This window comes from Brachionichthys hirsutus, chromosome 17 (genome assembly GCF_040956055.1).
Source record: "Brachionichthys hirsutus isolate HB-005 chromosome 17, CSIRO-AGI_Bhir_v1, whole genome shotgun sequence".
In the NCBI taxonomy this organism is placed as follows: domain Eukaryota; kingdom Metazoa; phylum Chordata; class Actinopteri; order Lophiiformes; family Brachionichthyidae; genus Brachionichthys; species Brachionichthys hirsutus.
Window position 1 is genome coordinate 12,810,587 of NC_090913.1, and position 18,477 is coordinate 12,829,063.

Genomic DNA, 18,477 nt, shown 5'->3' on the forward strand with positions numbered 1-18,477 from the left:
GGCACCGGCAGTAACCTCACCTGTGGAGGAAGTACTCGCTGCATCCCAGGTGTCATCCTGCCCATGTGGAAGCCTGACGACCCGCCCTTCACGGACCGCCTGGCCAGGGCCACCGTCTACTTTCTGGGGTTGGCGTACCTGTTCTTGGGCGTGTCCATCGTCGCAGACCGCTTCATGGCGTCCATCGAGGTCATCACCTCCCAGCAGAGGCAGATCACCATCAAGAAGCCCGGCGGGGAACGGATCACCACCACGGTGCGCGTGTGGAACGAGACCGTGTCCAACCTGACCCTGATGGCGCTGGGGTCGTCCGCTCCAGAGATCCTCCTGTCGGTGGTGGAAGTCTGCGGTCACAACTTCACCGCCGGCCAGCTGGGCCCGAACACCATCGTAGGAAGCGCCGCCTTCAACATGTTCGTCATCATCGGACTCTGCGTCGCCGTGATCCCCGAAGGAGAGACCAGGAAGGTGAAGCACCTCAGGGTGTTCTTCGTCACCGCCACCTGGAGTATCTTCGCCTATATATGGCTTTACGTGATCCTGGCCGTCACCTCTCCAGGTGTGGTTCAGATATGGGAGGGGCTTCTCACGCTCTCCTTCTTCCCCATCTGCGTGGCTTTCGCTTACGTGGCGGACCGCAGGCTTCTCTTCTACAAGTTCGTGTACAAGCGATACAGGGCGGGGACGAGGAAAGGGGTGATCATTGAGACCGAGGGAGAACCGGATGTCCCCCTGAAGGTGGGCGGGAAGATGCTAAACGCCCATGAGGAGGAGGCGGGGCTTGATTCTAATGAGCTGGATGAGGAGGAGCCCCGCAGAGAGTTAGCCAGAATCCTGAAGGAGCTGAAGCAGAAGCATCCTGAGAAGGAGGTGGAGCAGCTGGTGGAGCTCGCCAACTACCGGGTTCTAACGCAACAGCAGAAGAGTCGGGCTTTCTACCGTTGCCAGGCAACCAGGATCATGACCGGAGCGGGCAACGTCCTGAAGAAGCACGCCGCCGACCAGGCCAAGCGAGCCGTTCAGCTTGACGTGAGCTCCGAGCTTCCAGCAGACGCCGTTTCCTCCAAAGTGTTCTTCGACAGCGGCGCTTACCGGTGTCTGGAGAACTGCGGCAGCGTCGCCCTGACCGTGGAGCGCCGAGGCGGCGACCTGACGGCCACGGTGGCGGTGGACTACTGCACCGAAGACGGCACGGCCAACGCCGGCTCAGACTACCGGTTCTCTGAAGGGACAATCCTGTTCCATCCAGGCGAGACTGAAAAGGAGATCCGCATCAGCATCATCGATGACGACATCTTTGAGGAAGACGAGTACTTCCTGGTTCACCTGAGAAATGTGAGAGTCCTCTCGGAGGGCTCCGACGATCATGAGCAGAACCACGCAGGTTTGGGTCTGCCGTGCACGGCCACCGTCACCGTCTTTGACGACGACCACGCCGGGATCTTCATGTTTGAGGAGCCGGTGGTCACGGTTAGCGAGAGCGTCGGCGTCATGGAGGCCAAAGTGATCCGTACCTCGGGGGCCCGCGGCGTCGTGGCGGTACCGTACAAGACCGTGGAGGGGACGGCGAAGGGAGGCGGCGTGGACTTCGAGGACACACATGGAGTCCTGCAGTTTGACAACGATGAAATCCTGTAAGTAGAACTCTGATTGGCTGCAGCCAGAACCGTAAAAGGGAAATATTCAAACTGACCCAGGTTCAGTTTAAGACACAGGTGTAGTCCGCATGGGTTCTCTCCGGGTTCTCCCCGTGTCCGCATGGGTTCTCTCTGGGTTCTCTCCGGGTTCTCCCCGTGTCTGCGTAGGTTCTCTCCGGGTTCTCCCCGTGTCTGCGTAGGTTCTCTCCGGGTTCTCCCTGTGTCTGTGTGGGTTCTCTCTGGGTTCTCCCCGTGTCCGCGTGGGTTCTCTACGGGTTCTCCCCGTGTCTGCGTGGGTTCTCTCCGGGTTCTCCCCGTGTCTGCGTGGGTTCTCTACGGGTTCTCCCCGTGTCTGCGTGGGTTCTCTACGGGTTCTCCCCGTGTCTGCGTGGGTTCTCTCCGGGTTCTCCCCGTGTCTGCGTGGGTTCTCTCTGGGTTCTCCCCGTGTCTGCGTGGGTTCTCTACGGGTTCTCCCCGTGTCTGCATGGGTTCTCTCCGGGTTCTCCCCGTGTCTGCGTGGGTTCTCTCCGGGTTCTCCCCGTGTCTGCGTGGGTTCTCTACGGGTTCTCCCCGTGTCTGCGTGGGTTCTCTCTGGGTTCTCCCCGTGTCTGCGTGGGTTCTCTACGGGTTCTCCCCGTGTCTGCGTGGGTTCTCTACGGGTTCTCCCCGTGTCTGCGTGGGTTCTCTACGGGTTCTCCCCGTGTCTGCGTGGGCTCACTCGGCTCAGACTTTGTGTTTTAGATTCTACGTTTACATTTTAGAAGAGAACAAATCCAATAATTATCAGCGTGGCCGAAGGCAGGGCGGTCTCTGAGGACCCTCTGGGACCTGGTCTTCATGAATACTGCTCTGTGAGACAGGATGCTCCTGCCAGTGACTCACCTGGTGGGACAGGCTGAGTGGACTGGTCTCAATGGGAGATCCCAGCTCGGGGGGGGGGGGGGGGTCCGGTAAACATCCCGTCGCTCGCTGCCTTTTTAGGGCAGCGTGTCGAGCAGCAGGGGTCCTGGTCTTCGTCGAGGCCTCGGCTGCAGCCGGTCCGTCTCAGGGCTGACGGTTGGGGAGCTATCGTTCATGCTAACAGGCTAAAGCTAACAGGCCATCATCCATGTTTTAGAGGTTATTTCATTTATCCAGCGTCACAACCTTAAAATCGTCTTGTCTGTTTTCGCCTGTCTCCACGCCGACTCACCTTTTGCTCACCTTGTTTTCTGGATCCTCCACTCCTGTCCTTCTCTTCTTCTACACCTTTTTATCTGCTTTTACTTTTCTGTTTCAGCAAAACTATTCAGATTAATATAATAGATGATGAAGAATACGAGAAAAACAAGGACTTCTTCCTCGAGCTTGGCGAGCCTCGGCTGCTCGAGATGAGTGGGAGGAAAGGTGGGGCGTCACCCTCCCGTACTGTCACCTGTAACCCCATCCTTAACCTCCGTTCATCCAAATTCACATCTGACCTCACAGGGAGACATCGCTGATCAATTGATTAGCAATGTTAAGACACAGATTGTTAAAGTCACAATGAACGGAATGAAGAGCTCAGAAATATGACATGCTAACACTGATGCTAAGGCTAACGGGTCTCATGTTATGATGACATGCTAACAGACTGAAGCTAAGGCTAACGGGTCTCATGTTATGATGACATGCTAACAGACTGAAGCTAAGGCTAACGGGTCTCATGTTATGATGACATGCTAACAGACTGAAGCTAAGGCTAACGGGTCTCATGTTATGATGACATGCTAACAGACTGACGCTAAGGCTAACGGGTCTCATGTTATGATGACATGCTAACAGACTGACGCTAAGGCTAACGGGTCTCATGTTATGATGACATGCTAACAGACTGACGCTAAGGCTAACAGGTCTCATGTTATGATGACATGCTAACAGACTGATGCTAAGGTTTCCCAGAAGGCCAGATGAGGTCATTCCTCCTTGTCCCGTTGCCATGGTGTTACTGTTGTATTAATGGTGTGTTTGTGTACTAATGCGTGACCCCTGACCCTGACCTGTGACCCATTAGCTCCTCCCACTGTTGTCTGTCTGTCTCATCTGCAGGAAGCCCATAGTGGTTAGAATCGTGGACCACGCGGAGTACGCTAAGCAGGCTAGCTTCTACTTACAGCTGCAGGAACCCAGCTGGACCAGGAGGTGGAGGACAGGTGTGGACAGGCACCTTGACCCCTGATGACCTGCTCTGCCCTGTCACTGTGCTGCCCTCCTATTGGTCGGAGCAGCTGTTAGTTAGTATGGGTTCAAACTAGGACTAGTGATGGAGGTTAATACAGACAGAACAGGTTAGGGTCACCTGTGGACCCCCTCGCATGTGTTTGTTTGTGTTTACCAGATTGAGCATTAATCATTAACAGCTGATTTGTCATCAACTGCTCATGGGATCACGTGTCTCTCTATCTGCTCTCTGATTGGTCCGTCTGTCTCCAGCTGTGTTGCTTCATGAAGTCGGTGAGCTCCTCCCCTTCTTCCTGCTTTATTCATCCTACAGTTAGATACTGTCTAACTGAACTCACCTTTGTGTTTTCTGCTGCTGTAGGTGGATTTGTCAGAACAGGTGGGTGGAGCCTCTTGCCATGTGTCATTGATGATGTCATACATTCATTCATTCGTGGATTTACCCTTCTATGTGACTTCCTGTCAGACAAACGGCTCTACGGTGAGACTGCTCGCTTTACGGCCCGTTAACATATGAACGCTAACAGTCAGCATGGACACGTGTTACCATGGCAACAGAGACAACTTCCATTAAATGCATTTAAACATAGCCTGATTGCAGGAAACAGATATGACATCATCATTTAGGGTACAGCTTTCAGCAGGTTAACATGTTAGCATTAGCTCTGTTGAGCCTGCTAGCGTTAGCGCTAGCGTTAGCGTGTGTCTCTGGTACAGTACTGCTAACGGTGATCATTTTAGCGTCAGGACGTCCCATCAGGTCCTCATTGTCTGACCAGTTCATGGTCTCGTACTGTCTGAGGAACCGGGTTCTGGACCCCCAAACCGAATGAACTGGAGCCCTCTAATGGCTCCAGAGCGCCACCTTCTGGCCACTGAGACCAGGTCCAGGAGGTGGGCTGCTTCATATCAGCTGACGTTCATTAACACCCCCCCGCCCCCTTGTCTGGCACATGACCTCTGACCTTCTCAGCTGCCGAGGCTGATGGGACGTCTCAGTTTTCGTCAGTTCTTCCTGCTGTCTCACCTGCAGCTCTAATTCTCACCCTGTCACCCACCATCATCATCATCATCACCACCTGAAGGTTCTCACAGACTCCGCCTAGAACTCACCCTGGTGCTTCCCGGTCCGCTGGAACCAGACCCAGAATGCAACCCGGCTGGTGACGGAGGACAGCTTTCTGGGTTCTTCAGCTGAGGTTCTGTTCTGTTCACCTGTACAGGTAGAGACATCTACAGGAAGGTCCAGGGACGAGAGCACCCCTCCCCCGCCGCGATCATCAATATCACAGGTACGTCCAGCACCGGTCCTTCATTGGTTGAAGACTGTCAGAAGGACGGGTCAGAGGGACGGTCAGAGGGACGGTCAGAGGGACGTTCAGAGGGACGGGACAGAGGGACGGGACAGAGGGACGGTCAGAGGGACGGTCAGAGGGATGGGACAGAGGGACGGTCAGAGGGACGGTCAGAGGGATGGGACAGAGGGACGGTCAGAGGGACGGGTCAGAGGGACGGGTCAGAGGGATGGGACAGAGGGACGGTCAGAGGGACGGTCAGAGGGATGGGACAGAGGGACGGGTCAGAGGGACGGGTCAGAGGGACGGTCAGAGGGACGGTCAGAGGGACGGTCAGAGGGACGGGTTGGTCATCACTCTCTCTCTCTCTGTCTCTCAGAGGAGGCGGGGCTTGAGGAGGTGCTGACCAATAAGGAGAAGGAGGAGCGGCGGATTGCAGAGATGGGGAGGCCGGTCCTGGGGGAGTGCATCAAACTGGAGGTGGTCATCGAGGAGTCGTACGAGTTCAAGGTGGGTCACTTCCTGTTTGATGATGTCATCGAGGAGTCGTACGAGTTCAAGGTGGGTCACTTCCTGTTTGATGATGTCATCGAGGAGTCGTACGAGTTCAAGGTGGGTCACTTCCTGTTTGATGATGTCATCGAGGAGTCGTACGAGTTCAAGGTGGGTCACTTCCTGTTTGATGATGTCATCGAGGAGTCGTACGAGTTCAAGGTGGGTCACTTCCTGTTTGATGATGTCATCGAGGAGTCGTACGAGTTCAAGGTGGGTCACTTCCTGTTTGATGATGTCATCGTGTCCCGTCTCAGAGCACCGTGGACAGACTCCTGAAGAAGACCAACCTGGCCCTGGTGATCGGGACCAACAGCTGGAGGGAGCAGTTTGTGGAGGCCGTGACCGTTAGCTCCGGTAAGACCGCCACCGAGCCTGTCCAAGGATGTCCCCGGGAGGACGCCTGAACCGACCCCTGTCCCGCCCAGGCGAGGAGACGCCGCCCTCCTGCTCGGACTACGTCCTGCACTTCCTGACCGTCTTCTGGAAGCTGCTGTTCGCCCTGGTCCCGCCCACCGGCTACTGGAACGGCTGGGCCTGCTTCCTGGTCTCCATCTCCGGCATCGGACTCCTCACGGCGCTGATCGGGGACCTGGCCTCGCACTTCGGCTGCACCATCGGCCTCAAGGACTCCGTCACCGCCGTGGTGTTCGTAGCGCTGGGGACGTCCGTACCAGGTCCGTACCGGCTCCGAACCGGGTCCGTACCGGCTCCGAACCGGGTCCGAACCGGGTCCGTACCGGGTCCGTACCGGCTCCGAACCGGGTCCGTAACGGGTCCGTACCGGGTCCGTACCGGCTCCGAACCGGGTCCGTAACGGGTCCGTACCGGGTCCGTACCGGGTCCGTACCGGCTCCGAACCGGGTCCGTAACGGGTCCGTACTGGCTCCGAACCGGCTCCGAACCGGCTCCGTACCAGCTCCGTACCGGCTCCGTACCGGCTCCAAACCCCCCAGTCATTTCAGAGTCCCGGTCCTGGTCCTGGTCCCGGTCCTGGTCCTGGTCCTGGTCCCGGACCTGGTCCTGGTCCTGGTCCCGGACCTGGTCCTGGTCTCTGCTACCAGAGAACATTTAAGGTCAAAACAATTTGAACAAAACTTTGAGTTATCAGTTTGTTTACTGTCAGAATCCATCAATTATCCGTCCGTCCGTCCTCCGTCTGTCCTCCGTCCGTCCTCCATCTGTCCTCCGTCCTCCGTCCGTCCTCCATCTGTCCTCCGTCTGTCCTCCGTCCGTCCGTCCTCCGTCTGTCCTCCGTCCGTCCTCCGTCCGTCCTCCATCTGTCCTCCGTCTGTCCTCCGTCCGTCCTCCGTCTGTCCTCCGTCTGTCCTCTCTGATTCCAGACACCTTTGCCAGTAAGGTGTCGGCCATCCAGGACCGGTATGCCGACGCCTCCATCGGTAACGTGACGGGCAGCAACGCCGTGAACGTCTTCCTGGGTATCGGCGTGGCGTGGTCCATCGCTGCCGTCTACCATCGCTCTCAGGACCAGGAGTTCCGGGTGGACCCGGGGACGCTGGCCTTCTCCGTCACGCTCTTCACCATCTTTGCCTTCATCTGCATCGGCGTGCTGGTCTACCGGCGCCGGCCGGAGATCGGCGGCGAGCTGGGGGGGCCGCGGCTCCCCAAAGTCCTGACCTGCGGCTTGTTCTTCAGCCTGTGGTTGATGTACATCGTCTTGTCCTCGCTGGAGGCCTACTGCCACATCCAGGCCTTCTAGAGGGCGCGGTCCTGGTTCTGGGTTCTTCCAGGTGTTCTCCATGGAACCCTCTGGACTCCAGGCGGCTCCCTGGCGGTCCTGGTTCTGGGTTCTTCCAGGTGTTCTCCATGGAACCCTCCTGATCGTCCCTCCTTTCACTTCCACGTTTTTATTTAGTCACAACGATGATGAAGAGTGGTGCTGATGATCCATCCTGACCCGTCCGACCAGTCGGACCTACGGGTCGGACCGGGTTCATCGGTGAGCCAGTGAGTCGTGGGAGGAGTCTGCAGTGATTTTCTGTGATGTGATTGGTTGTTAAGGTCGTTCCTTCAAGTATTAAAGACCAGGCTGACCAGACCAGGTGTGTTGTTGTTGTGTCTGTTTCTGTTTCTGGATCCTGTTTACTGGATTTGTTTTGACCCCGCCTCCTCCATCACCTTGTTAACGGTATCAAAAGGTTTTAGCTCCGCCTCCTCTGTTACCGTTAATCAGTAGAACCAGACACCACACCTACTTTCTGATTGGCTCACAGGTTTCCATCATCAAAACACCTGAATGAAGGAGAGCGTTGAGATTTAAAACCGTTCTCCCTGTGATGGTGTAAAGGTCAGGGCCTTTGTTCTGCTTTGTTCTGCTTTGTTTTCCACGTGTTAGCACTGATTAAAGTACTTCTGTTGTTATTTGTATGCTAGCTGTAGAATAAAACAATTAAAATGTGTTTAGCCTGAAGCCTATTAGCTGTTGCTGCAGTCCAACACTTAGCAATGGCGTCCAGCTCACGTGTGACCATTCCATTCCGATCAAACCGGCTCCACGTTTTCATTCAACCCTACATGAACTGAACAGGAGTGACGCTCTTCGTGACGTCATGACGCTCGCGTACCACGTGTCGCGGAGGTCAGCTGACCGTCTTCCGGGTTGGTCGTCGGTGTTTACGGAGGATCGTCTGAAAGCTGCAAGGTAAAAGCATTCTTCGTGAAACTGAAGTGACGTCAGTCCGTCGGTTGAAACGAATGACGACATACGTTCGGTTGGGTTTTATGACGTTCAGGTTTCTGTGGTTCTAGCTGCTGGACCGGTTTCAGGAGTTCTAGGTTCCCGAACCAGACCCAAAGCTTCACGTTGCATTCAGTCCAGATAATTGACCTGGTCCCCGTAGACCTGGTCCCGTAGACCTGGTTCCCGTAGACCTGGTTCCCGTAGACCTGGTTCCCGTAAACCTGGTCCCGTAGACCTGGGTCCCGTAGACCTGGTTCCCGTAGACCTGGTCCCGTAGACCTGGTTCCCGTAGACCTGGTTCCCGTAGACCTGGTTCCCGTAGACCTGGTTCCCGTAGACCTGGTCCCGTAGACCTGGTCCCGTAGACCTGGTTCCCGTAGACCTGGTCCCGTAGACCTGGTCCCGTAGACCTGGTTCCGTAGACCTGGTTCCCGTAGACCTGGTCCCGTAGACCTGGGTCCCGTAGACCTGGTTCCCGTAGACCTGGTTCCCGTAGACCTGGTCCCGTAGACCTGGTTCCCGTAGACCTGGTTCCCGTAGACCTGGTCCCGTAGACCTGGTCCCGTAGACTGACCAGCAGCTTGTTCTTTGCAGGAGGGGACATGAATGTCTCTGAAAGCGAGGACGACTCGTACGATGAGAGGACGGCGCTGGTCTCGTCTGAGAACCCAGAGGTTCCGTCCTACAGACGGGACCCCGACCCGGCTGCAGGTCCCGTGAAGGTAGGGACTAGAACCCTTGTCATTGTGACATTGCTCTCATGCTGAATGTCCCGCTGCAGGTCCAGTCCTGCCCGAGCAGGAGGGCGGGTCCAGATGGCGGGGGCTCGGACCCGGAGGCGGAGCCTGACGAGGACGAGCTGACCCTGAAGTACGGCGCCAAACACGTCATCATGCTGTTCGTCCCCGTGACGCTCTGCATGGCGGTGGTGGTCGCCACCATCAAGTCAGTCAGCTTCTACAGCGAGAAGACGGACCAGCAGCTGTAAGTGCAGACCAGGACCCAGACCAGGACCCAGACCAGGACCCAGACCAGGACCCAGACCCAGACCAGGACCCAGACCAGGACCCAGACCCAGACCAGGACCCAGACCAGGACCCAGACCCCTACCCAGACCCAGACCAGGACCCAGACCAGGACCCAGACCAGGACCCAGACCCAGACCAGGACCCAGACCAGGACCCAGACCAGGACCCAGACCAGGACCCAGACCCCTACCCAGACCCAGACCCAGACCCAGACCCAGACCAGGACCCAGACCAGGACCCAGACCAGGACCCAGACCAGGACCAGGACCCAGACCAGGACCCAGACCAGGACCCAGACCCAGACCAGGACCCAGACCCAGACCAGGACCCGGACCAGGACCCAGACCCAGACCCAGACCAGGACCAGGACCCAGACCAGGACCCAGACCCCTGACCCAGACCCAGGCCCAGACCCAGACCTGACCCGTCCCGCCTGCTCCAGGATCTACACGCCGTTCACGGAGAACACCGCCTCCGTCGGCCGGCGGCTCCTCAACTCCGTCCTCAACACCGTCATCATGATCAGCGTCGTCATGGTGATGACCGTCTTCCTGGTGGTCCTCTACAAGTACCGGTGCTACAAGGTCAGAACCGCAGAACCCTTTAGAACCCGGTCAGCGTTCTCTGACTGGTTGAACTCCATGTTAGCAGCATTAGCATTAGCATTAAAACAACAGGGCCAAGTTGTCTGATCTCCCGCTGGTGTTGCTATAGTAACCGCACCTTCCGGCCAATCGAACCCAACTCAGCCCTGGAACCTGAATTTAAGGTTTCTGGGTCTGAAACTGAACGGAACCCCAGGAAGTGATGCAAGTGCTTCCTGCTGGCTGATCAGACGCCTGTATTGATCGGCCGGTCCTCCCAGAGGACGCCTGTCCTGAGCGTCTCCGGCGTATTGATCGGCCGGTCCTCCCAGAGGACGCCCGTCCTGAGCGTCTCCGGCGTATTGATCGGCCGGTCCTGAGCGTCTCCGGCGTATTGATCGGCCGGTCCTCCCACCTCTAGAGGACGCCTGTCCTGAGCGTCTCCGCTGTGCTTGTGTCCCTCAGTTCATCCACGGCTGGCTCATCCTGTCCTCCCTCATGCTGCTCTTCTGGTTCAGCTTCATGTACCTGGGGTGAGTCCCGTAGCTAGCCCCGTAGCTAGCCGCGGCGCTAGCGCTAACGCTAGCGCTAACCCTCCTGTCGCCCAGGGAGGTGTTTAAGACGTACAACCTGGCGGTGGACTACCCCACGGTGGGGGTGCTCATCTGGAACTTTGGGGCGGTGGGGATGATCTGCATCCACTGGAGGGGCCCCCTGCAGCTGCAGCAGGCCTACCTGATCCTCATCAGCGCCCTCATGGCCCTCGTCTTCATCAAATACCTGCCTGAGTGGTCGGCGTGGGTCATCCTGGGCGCCATCTCCGTCTACGGTGAGTCCAAACCTCCGAGGACCTGGACGGTGACGTCCCAGCATGCCTCACTCAGGTGCGTTTGTGTTGGTGCAGACCTGGTGGCCGTCCTGTCCCCCAGAGGTCCTCTCCGGATGCTGGTGGAGACGGCTCAGGAACGCAACGAGCCCATCTTCCCTGCCCTCATCTACTCCTGTGAGTCCAACACGGGGACACAATCTGGACCAGAACCTTCTCCGTCACGCCAACATGCCAATGCTATCACGCTAACATGCCAATGCTATCACGCTAACATGCCAATGCTATCACGCTAACATGCCAATGCTATCACGCTAACGTGCCAATGCTATCACGCTAACATGCCAATGCGTGTCCTGATAGCCAGCTTTGCCTCCTTTAGCATGCTAACGCTAACAGACTGTTACTAGTCATCAACTACGAGGACGGTTTTACTTTCCAGCGGCCATGATGTGGACGGTGGGGACGGCGGGGACGGTGGGGACGGCGGACCCTCAGGGCCCGGAGACAGGTTCTGTTTACTTCAACACCACGTGAATTCATTTGGGTTCTGATCAAACGGTTTTTGCTGACTTTGTTGGATCGGGTTTGTGTTCACGCCACGGCAGAGGAGGAGGAGGAGGAGGAGGAGGAGGAAGAGGAGGAGGAGGAGGAGGAAGAGGAGGTGGAGGAGGCGGAGCGGAGCAGCAGGAGGGAGGAGCCTGAGCGTCAACAGTCCCGCCATTCTCCACAAGATGAGCAGGAGGAGGAGAGTGAGTCTTTGTGATGTCACAATGGATCAGGGACAGGTGGTGATGTCTCTGTCCCCCCGTCTGTCCCCGTCTCTCCAGGAGGGGTGAAGCTTGGACTCGGTGATTTCATCTTCTACAGCGTCCTCGTTGGTAAAGCTGCAGCGACGGGCGGAGACTGGAACACCACGCTCGCCTGCTTTGTTGCTATTCTAATCGTAAGCGTCACACCTGTCCTCCACCTGTCCTCCACCTGTCCTCCACCGGCCCGTCTCACAGCTGTCCCCGTCCTGTCCAGGGTCTGTGCCTGACTCTGCTCCTGCTGGCCATCTTCAAGAAGGCTCTGCCGGCGCTGCCCATCTCCATCACCTTCGGCCTGGTCTTCTACTTCTCCACAGACTTCCTGGTCCAGCCCTTCATGGACAACTTGGCCGCCTCCCAGTATTACATCTGACAGCAAGCCACACCCCCTACCAAGAAACACTCCTGATTAACGCTGATTCTGATTGGACGGTCCTCTCAAGTCGCAGTCCTGGAGGTCATGTGACCTGAAAGGGCTAGCAGCTCATTAGCAACAGAGGTAACTAGCGATAGCTAGCGGGATTGCTAGTTACCTTATCGATCCCGCCCATCTTCATCACCTGTCAGACTGATCCAGGTGCAGCTTAACGGCTACTTGATGTTCTTCATGTTCATTGGCTGTTCAGCGTGACCTTTAACCCAACCCGCCCCTCATGCAGGAACTCTCCGCTCAGATGGAACCTTCGGTTCTGGTTCTTTATCAAGAACTAGAAATGTTACTAGAAATGTTTCATTTGAACTGAAAGGCGTAATTTTCAGAATATACTTATACCCTCGTTTTAGACTCTTCACCAAACAGTTAGCTTTAGCTTTAGCTGCCTTTGTCCTGTAATGTGGGGGCGGGGCTTCGTGTAGAAACACGTTAGTGACTTCCTTTTGCTTTGTGGAATAAAAACTTGGAGCTTTTCAGCCTGTTTCCGCTGCTGGTTCCGGTTCGGCCCGGTCCGGTCACATGGGGATGGAGATTAGCTCTGATTGGTCGGTTGCGGCCACATGAATAGTAAGGAACACAACCGTGGACACGCCCCTAAACAACCTGAGCACACTGTTCCGGCAGCAGGATTCAGGCCACGCCCCTCATCAGTGATTCATCTTGAATCATTTGCATATCTGGGTCACAGGTCAGGTGGGGTTCACCCTGGACGAGTCGCCATCTCTTAACAGAGTCACCTACACACAAATCAGTGCATCCACAGAACCGGGAGAGAACCCAGAACCTTCCTGCTGCGAGGAGACTGCGCTACCCACTACACCAGCCGTTTCCCAGGCGACGTCACCCGAGCTGCAGGACATTAAACCAGACGATGGCGCCGGAGGACCAAACCGTAGAAGCTTTATTCACAAAGAAGGATTTTTGTCCAACACTGGCTTGGTCCTTCAATCCTTTCAGAATAAAAGCCCAGATTAATCTGGATTAAATAAAGAACTAGAGCCGGTCTCCGGGTCAATTCCTCTCCTCAAACTGGGCTTTGTTCTTCAGCAGGAACGCCGCCAGGTACTCGATGGGGTTGGGCGGTCTGTAGGAGGAGCAGCCGTCAGCAACACGCTCGCTCCCATCCAGCCAATCACGTCTCTCGTGTGATCACCTGTCCTTGGCGAGCACCGACAGGCCCTGCAGCAGGACCGGGACCACCGTCTGGTCCAGGTAGGCCCGGGTGGGCAGCGCCTGCAGGTCCACCTTCTGCTTGGACATCTTCTCTGGGTTCGCCTTGTCGTTCTCCACCGTCCTCTGCAGAGCGGCAGCAAGGCATGCTGGGAGTCTGCTGCAGCGCCTGGTTAGTGTGTGTGTGCGTGTGCGTGTGCGTGTGCGCGTGCGTTACCTGGAGGTTCTCCGTCAGGCCATACTCGGCATGAGGGTTCTCAGACACCTGCTCAGGTGAGTCAGAATAAATACATTAAAGAAAGCACCGGACCACGAAACAGCTGATGAAGCTCCTCCTCCTCAACAGATCCCCTGTGCTAAGCTAGGCTAACGTCCGTAGCAGACAGGTGAGCGTGTTTACTCACAGGTGTGTGTCCCTCCACCGACTGATCCGCATCCGTGTGATCTGAAAGAGAGGAGGACCAATCAGCGGTGACGTCATGCCTGCGGGTGGTAGCTAAACGCGATAATAACGTTTGTAGTTGCTTTGTCTCATTTATTCTCCACTCGAACCTCGGTGGCGTTAGCTTAGCTCTGCTTAGCATGTCTGTCTGATAGCCGGTAGCTCTCATTAACGGTTAACTCCGTGTGTCGTTCAATCGATAATCAATCAATAATTAAACTTAACCGGGAAAATGTTCCAAACAAACAAAAACACGACAAAACCCGCCAATAGCGGCATCAGCGTTCAACAATGAACTCACCGTCCGCCATGTTTGTTTGGATATCTACGCAGCACGTCTGACGTACGCCAATTCTCTTCTGAGGTTACGCACAGAACGCCCGAGCAACGCGCATGCGTCCGGTTGAAGTAGTTCGACTTCACAATAAAAGCACGGCCTAATTTTTCTTGAAACTTTGTCGCTCTTAATGTGAAAGACTCGGAACTCTGGTCGGTCAGACTCCGGGGGGGCGGGGCAAACCGTCACCACGCCCATGTTTGGAATGTGTTGTCTGGATTTCCTATTGAGGAACAAGTCTATGTTGATTTAGTTGCAATCAATCAATCAATCAATCAATCAATAAATCCATCCAGCTTTATTGTCAGGTGCACAACGAGGTGAATCTAAAGAAACTAATCAATAGAGGGCGATCAGTTTAGCATCAGTTTAAAGCTACATGCGCTGCTCAGGAGGTTTGAGGGGCGACGTTTCCCGGATGGGGACCCGGCACGCCGCTGCCCCTGCAGGCTCCGCCCTCAGAACACGAAGGGGATGAGCGCCTTCCTGGAGCGAGGGTAGTCGTCGAACCGCCGCTGGTAGTCTCTGCGGCACAGATTCTGATTCAGCAGATACAAATACTCAACCCGGGGTACCGGTACCGGTACCGGGCGGGTACCTGTGGTGCTGGTAGGCTCTGGGTCCGATGGAGCAGGCGGTAAAGACGGCGAAAGCAAAGGCGGGGGCGGACCAAACGGCGACGGCGTAACCGAACCACTCCAGAATCTCACCGAAGAAGTTCGCTCCGGACACGAAGTCAAACATGCCTCCTGAAAAGCACAGGAAGGAAGACGTAACCCGGGGGCGGGGCCCAGAAGGTCGGGGGGGCGGTCTGAGGGGCGGGGGGCGGTCTGAGGGGCGGTCTGAGGGGCGGTCTGATGGTCTGAGGGGCGGTCTGAGGGTCGGGGGGCCGTCTGAGGGGCGGTCTGATGGTCGGGGGGCGGTCTGATGGTCTGAGGGGCGGTCTGAGGGTCGGGGGGTGGTCTGAGGGTCGGGGGGCGGTCTGAGGGGGTCTGAGGGGCGGGGGGCCGTCTGAGGGGCGGTCTGATGGTCGGGGGGCCGTCTGAGGGGCGGTCTGATGGTCGGGGGGCGGTCTGATGGTCTGAGGGGCGGTCTGAGGGTCGGGGGGCGGTCTGAGGGGCGGTCTGAGGGGCGGTCTGATGGTCGGGGGGCGGTCTGAGGGGCGGTCTGATGGTCGGGGGGCGGTCTGAGGGGGTCTGAGGGGCGGGGGGCCGTCTGAGGGGCGGTCTGATGGTCGGGGGGCGGTCTGATGGTCGGGGGGCGGTCTGAGGGGGGTCTGAGGGGGGTCTGAGGGGCGGGGGGCGGTCCGAGGTCGGGCTCGCTACCCCGGGGGACGCAGTAGGCCGTCTCTCCAGGCCGTCTCAGGCGCCGCAGGATGATGTCACTGTGGATGTTGATGCTCATCCCGACTGCAAACAGGAACAACCCTGCAGGAGCCAGACAATCAACGTTGAGTCCGTTACCATGGTAACTGAGTATTCGTTCTCGTCGGCTCACCTGCAGCCATGCGAGCCGCCGCCGGCCAGGTGAGCTCGTACTGAGCGCAGTGCAGCAGGTGGTGTCCCTGCAGGAAGCCGTTGAGCGAGCAGAAGACGGCGGCGTAGAGGACGACGCGCAGCGGGACGGGCCGTCCTCTGGACAGGAAGGCGAAGATGAAGCTCCTACAGAAGAAGGTCGCTTTCACCAAGCCGCTACTAGCTTAGCATTAGCCCGCTGATGACCTCTGACCTGTGGAAGTAGTGCAGCATGAAGGTGCAGAGCAACAGGACGGGTCCGGTCGCCTGCCGGCTCCGTCTGGACGTCCCGAGCAGCAGCAGCGGCAGCAGGAACGCCGGCGCCTCCTGCAGGAACCAGGCCAGCCGGGCCGGACAGCAGCGGGCCGCCGCCGGCGCCGGGGCGTAGCGCCCGTACCTGCTGGGGCTCCGCCTCTGGCGCAGCAGGAGGACCACACCCCCAATAAACAGAGACCAGCTCAGGTTGGAAACGGCGGCGGTCTGACACTCCATCCCCCTGCTGGTGAGAACATGACATGACACAGCGCTACCCGCTGCGCCAGCGTGCTATCCGTTTATATAGCTGTACTCAACAACGTATCGCTTGCTGCTCCAGAACCGGTCCGCTCGACGCTTGTCACGTGACGGAGTCTGATAATAATAAATCACGTTGTTAACAGAACAGGGTCAATAACAACCAATAGGAAGCGAGCTTCATGACGTAAACGACGAGCCCACCTGCTACAGGAAGGGTGGGCGGAGCTACGGAAACCCGGAAGAGCTCCTTCAGAACCCTTAAGTCCCGACCCAGTGGGTCAGACGTCTTCGGGTTCTTCCTGGGTGTGTGTGGGTCGCGGTTTGGCGCTCTCTGTCGGCGGAAGTGCGTCACTACGCTGACTGTGTCGGAGCGTCCTCTTCTTCGCGTCCCCCGCGGCCCCGCTCCGCCCGCCCGCCTCCATTTTAGCCCGACCCCCGGCTCGGATCAGCGCGCTGCGGCGGACCCGGCGGAGGGACGCGCTCACGCGGCTTCTGGGCTGGATCGATGCGGCGTTTCTGTTGCGGGATGGCGGCGCGGCGGCTGTGAGGATCGAGCGTGTTTTCTGCTTTAACGGAGGAGGATTCGGCCTCGGACGGTTCGGTACCGGCAGGTACCGGCTTTATTCTAATCGGGTTATTTAATGCGGGCTTTCTGCAGTCATCGAGCGGCTTTGTTTGAGCTCCTCGGCGGCTTGACTCGGGGCTTTCCGGCGGACTCTCCGGCGGCCTGTCAGCGGCTCCGGACCGCTGCCCCCCCCCCCGGGCAGCATCCATCCGGCCGCCGGGGGGGTTATGATGTGATTGATCTCGGCCCAAACGACGGGCGTTAAACCCGAACCGAGGCTTTTGTCGTTTTTTACCGTTCTTGTTGTGACTCCCGGTTGGACGCGGTCTGAGGCCGGTCTGAGGCCGGTCTGCAGGTGCAGCAGGGCCGCTGCTTCACCCCGGAGAGGCCGGGGTGCCCCAGACCTGTCCATGAAACAACCTGGGTTCTGGTTCAGGAGCTGATCATCAATAATTAGCCTCACCTCATTTTTGTTTGTGATCTAAGATCCAGAAAACAATCAATTCAGGGTCCCGGTCTGGTTCTGGTTCTGAATCAGCTGTTTGATGACGTCACTGAGAGCCTTAGGGTGCATTCACACTGGGCCATTTGCTCCCCTTTAAACTGACCACAGTTCCTTTCCTCGGATAATCCGCTCCGCTTGGGCCAGTGTGAACGCGCATCCGGACTCTGGAGAGGATCAAAAAAGTCCTCCTGAAAAGGAGGGTCTCGGTTCCTTTGGGCGGAGCAAAGGCGGGATCAGCTGTCCGTAGTGACGCTACGCTACGTCTCCGGTAGAGGAAGTACAGCGAGTACTCCCAGCGGCTCTGAGGGGAAGCTCAGTCACCAGGAAAACTACAAGTGGTGAAACGTGTACCGCTGTGTGTAGCTTTAATTCACTAAATATGCGTTCTAGTACTTTAATCTTTTGTTCAGCAGCTCCACGGCTGCGGAGCGGAGAGTCAGCTGTTCAGCAGCGATAGCGTTTCATTCCGTTGTTCTGAACCGATCCGGAGACTTTACGGATCCCAGCGACTTTGTTAGAAACGACTAGCGTTGTGTAACATTTCTGATTTAGGCCAGAACTAAATGAGCTCCCCTCCTCGAACAAGCAGCAAAACAAACACGGGAGAGGGCGGGACTTCCCCTCCTACTTTGTCCAATCGACGAGCGCCCCTTTCAGCCACGCGACGTTGCTCCGAAAGTTCGTTCCGTGAATAAATCGCAGTGTGAACGCAGACCTTTCACAGAACGTGTCAGGTTCTGCTGAGGAGATTGAGGGATCATGCAGGGTGTGTGGGCGGGGCTTTAGCATTTCAGCCAACCAAATAAGGTCTGAGTCTGTGGAGTCCCTCAAGGTTCTGTTTTGGGCCCTCTTACTTTGTTGTACTTGATCCCGTTAGGGAAGATGATCCAAGGTTTAGTGATTTGGGGCTCAACGTTCACGCCTCTGTCTTCTCGTTTCGACTGTTGTAGCAGTTTGCTCTCGTGTCTGAACAGGAAGTCGTTGTCTCGACTGCAGTTCGTGCAAATCTCTGACCCCGTGCAAATAGGAGGACTCTCATATCCCGTTTTAAAGACGCTTCATTGTCTGGTATTGGCTGTAGCTGCTTCAAGCATGCTAATGTTAGCTGTAGCTGCTTCAAGCATGCTAATGTTAGCTGTAGCTGCTTCAAGCATGCTAATGTTAGCTGTAGCTGCTTCAAGCGTGCTAATGTTAGCTGGTTTAATGTTATCTGGTCTAATGTTAGCTGTCGCTGCTACAGCTAACTTGTCTCTCAGGCTATCACACCCCTTCATTTGTGACCAGGTGGTTCCTCAGGTGATGTGTGTCTCCTACAGAGAAACTGGCCCTGGACCGTACCGACCCGGCTTGGATCGGTACCCTTG

At 56.9% G+C, this 18,477-nt stretch overlaps 4 protein-coding genes across 4 annotated transcripts; 2 read left to right on the forward strand and 2 right to left on the reverse strand.

Annotated features, from left to right (window-relative positions):
• On the forward strand, positions 1 to 7,403 carry slc8a1a (solute carrier family 8 member 1a). The gene is made up of 10 exons (XM_068750529.1): positions 1 to 1,634; positions 2,917 to 3,023; positions 4,089 to 4,109; positions 4,198 to 4,215; positions 4,303 to 4,317; positions 5,060 to 5,128; positions 5,511 to 5,641; positions 5,941 to 6,070; positions 6,112 to 6,360; positions 7,027 to 7,403. Exons 1-10 carry the CDS (start codon positions 64 to 66, stop codon positions 7,401 to 7,403), a joined length of 2,688 nt encoding a protein of 895 aa, XP_068606630.1. The 5' UTR covers positions 1 to 63.
• A 903-nt stretch (positions 7,404 to 8,306) lies between these two features.
• On the forward strand, positions 8,307 to 12,009 carry psen2 (presenilin 2). Its single transcript, XM_068751457.1, has 11 exons — positions 8,307 to 8,345; positions 8,979 to 9,106; positions 9,166 to 9,368; positions 9,855 to 9,996; positions 10,462 to 10,529; positions 10,605 to 10,825; positions 10,901 to 10,999; positions 11,265 to 11,333; positions 11,431 to 11,574; positions 11,653 to 11,768; positions 11,849 to 12,009. Exons 2-11 carry the CDS (start codon positions 8,987 to 8,989, stop codon positions 12,002 to 12,004), a joined length of 1,338 nt encoding a protein of 445 aa, XP_068607558.1. The 5' UTR covers positions 8,307 to 8,345; positions 8,979 to 8,986; the 3' UTR covers positions 12,005 to 12,009.
• A 937-nt stretch (positions 12,010 to 12,946) lies between these two features.
• On the reverse strand, positions 12,947 to 14,035 carry dpy30 (dpy-30 histone methyltransferase complex regulatory subunit). Its single transcript, XM_068751460.1, has 5 exons — positions 13,978 to 14,035; positions 13,639 to 13,679; positions 13,452 to 13,499; positions 13,218 to 13,360; positions 12,947 to 13,148 (listed from the first exon to the last, which is right to left on the reverse strand). The coding sequence occupies exons 1-5, from the start codon at positions 13,985 to 13,987 to the stop codon at positions 13,076 to 13,078; spliced, it is 315 nt and encodes a 104-aa protein (XP_068607561.1). The 5' UTR covers positions 13,988 to 14,035; the 3' UTR covers positions 12,947 to 13,075.
• A 266-nt stretch (positions 14,036 to 14,301) lies between these two features.
• srd5a2a (steroid-5-alpha-reductase, alpha polypeptide 2a) lies at positions 14,302 to 16,907 on the reverse strand. Its single transcript, XM_068751151.1, has 6 exons — positions 16,904 to 16,907; positions 15,742 to 16,026; positions 15,511 to 15,674; positions 15,339 to 15,440; positions 14,612 to 14,762; positions 14,302 to 14,538 (listed from the first exon to the last, which is right to left on the reverse strand). Exons 2-6 carry the CDS (start codon positions 16,017 to 16,019, stop codon positions 14,472 to 14,474), a joined length of 762 nt encoding a protein of 253 aa, XP_068607252.1. The 5' UTR covers positions 16,020 to 16,026; positions 16,904 to 16,907; the 3' UTR covers positions 14,302 to 14,471.
• Between the last annotated feature and the right edge of the window lie 1,570 nt (positions 16,908 to 18,477).

What these genes read in the sequence shown, in the direction of transcription:
- dpy30 (XM_068751460.1), bottom strand. An exon ending in GCCTGACGGAGAACCTCCAG is followed by an intron (nt 13,361 to 13,451) that starts GTAACGCACGCG and finishes GCCGCTCTGCAG; the next exon opens with AGGACGGTGGAGAACGACAA. An exon ending in TCGGTGCTCGCCAAGGACAG is followed by an intron (nt 13,149 to 13,217) that starts GTGATCACACGA and finishes CTCCTCCTACAG; the next exon opens with ACCGCCCAACCCCATCGAGT.
- psen2 (XM_068751457.1), top strand. Translation starts at nt 8,987, where the DNA reads ATGAATGTCTCTGAAAGCGAGGACGACTCGTACGATGAGAGGACGGCG. An exon ending in CGGCTGCAGGTCCCGTGAAG is followed by an intron (nt 9,107 to 9,165) that starts GTAGGGACTAGA and finishes GTCCCGCTGCAG; the next exon opens with GTCCAGTCCTGCCCGAGCAG. An exon ending in AGATGAGCAGGAGGAGGAGA is followed by an intron (nt 11,575 to 11,652) that starts GTGAGTCTTTGT and finishes CCGTCTCTCCAG; the next exon opens with GAGGGGTGAAGCTTGGACTC.
- slc8a1a (XM_068750529.1), top strand. Translation starts at nt 64, where the DNA reads ATGTGGAAGCCTGACGACCCGCCCTTCACGGACCGCCTGGCCAGGGCC. An exon ending in TTTGACAACGATGAAATCCT is followed by an intron (nt 1,635 to 2,916) that starts GTAAGTAGAACT and finishes TTTCTGTTTCAG; the next exon opens with CAAAACTATTCAGATTAATA. An exon ending in CGCGATCATCAATATCACAG is followed by an intron (nt 5,129 to 5,510) that starts GTACGTCCAGCA and finishes TCTGTCTCTCAG; the next exon opens with AGGAGGCGGGGCTTGAGGAG.
- srd5a2a (XM_068751151.1), bottom strand. Translation starts at nt 16,019, where the DNA reads ATGGAGTGTCAGACCGCCGCCGTTTCCAACCTGAGCTGGTCTCTGTTT. An exon ending in GGCGGCTCGCATGGCTGCAG is followed by an intron (nt 15,441 to 15,510) that starts GTGAGCCGACGA and finishes TGGCTCCTGCAG; the next exon opens with GGTTGTTCCTGTTTGCAGTC. An exon ending in GGCCTACTGCGTCCCCCGGG is followed by an intron (nt 14,763 to 15,338) that starts GTAGCGAGCCCG and finishes TGTGCTTTTCAG; the next exon opens with GAGGCATGTTTGACTTCGTG.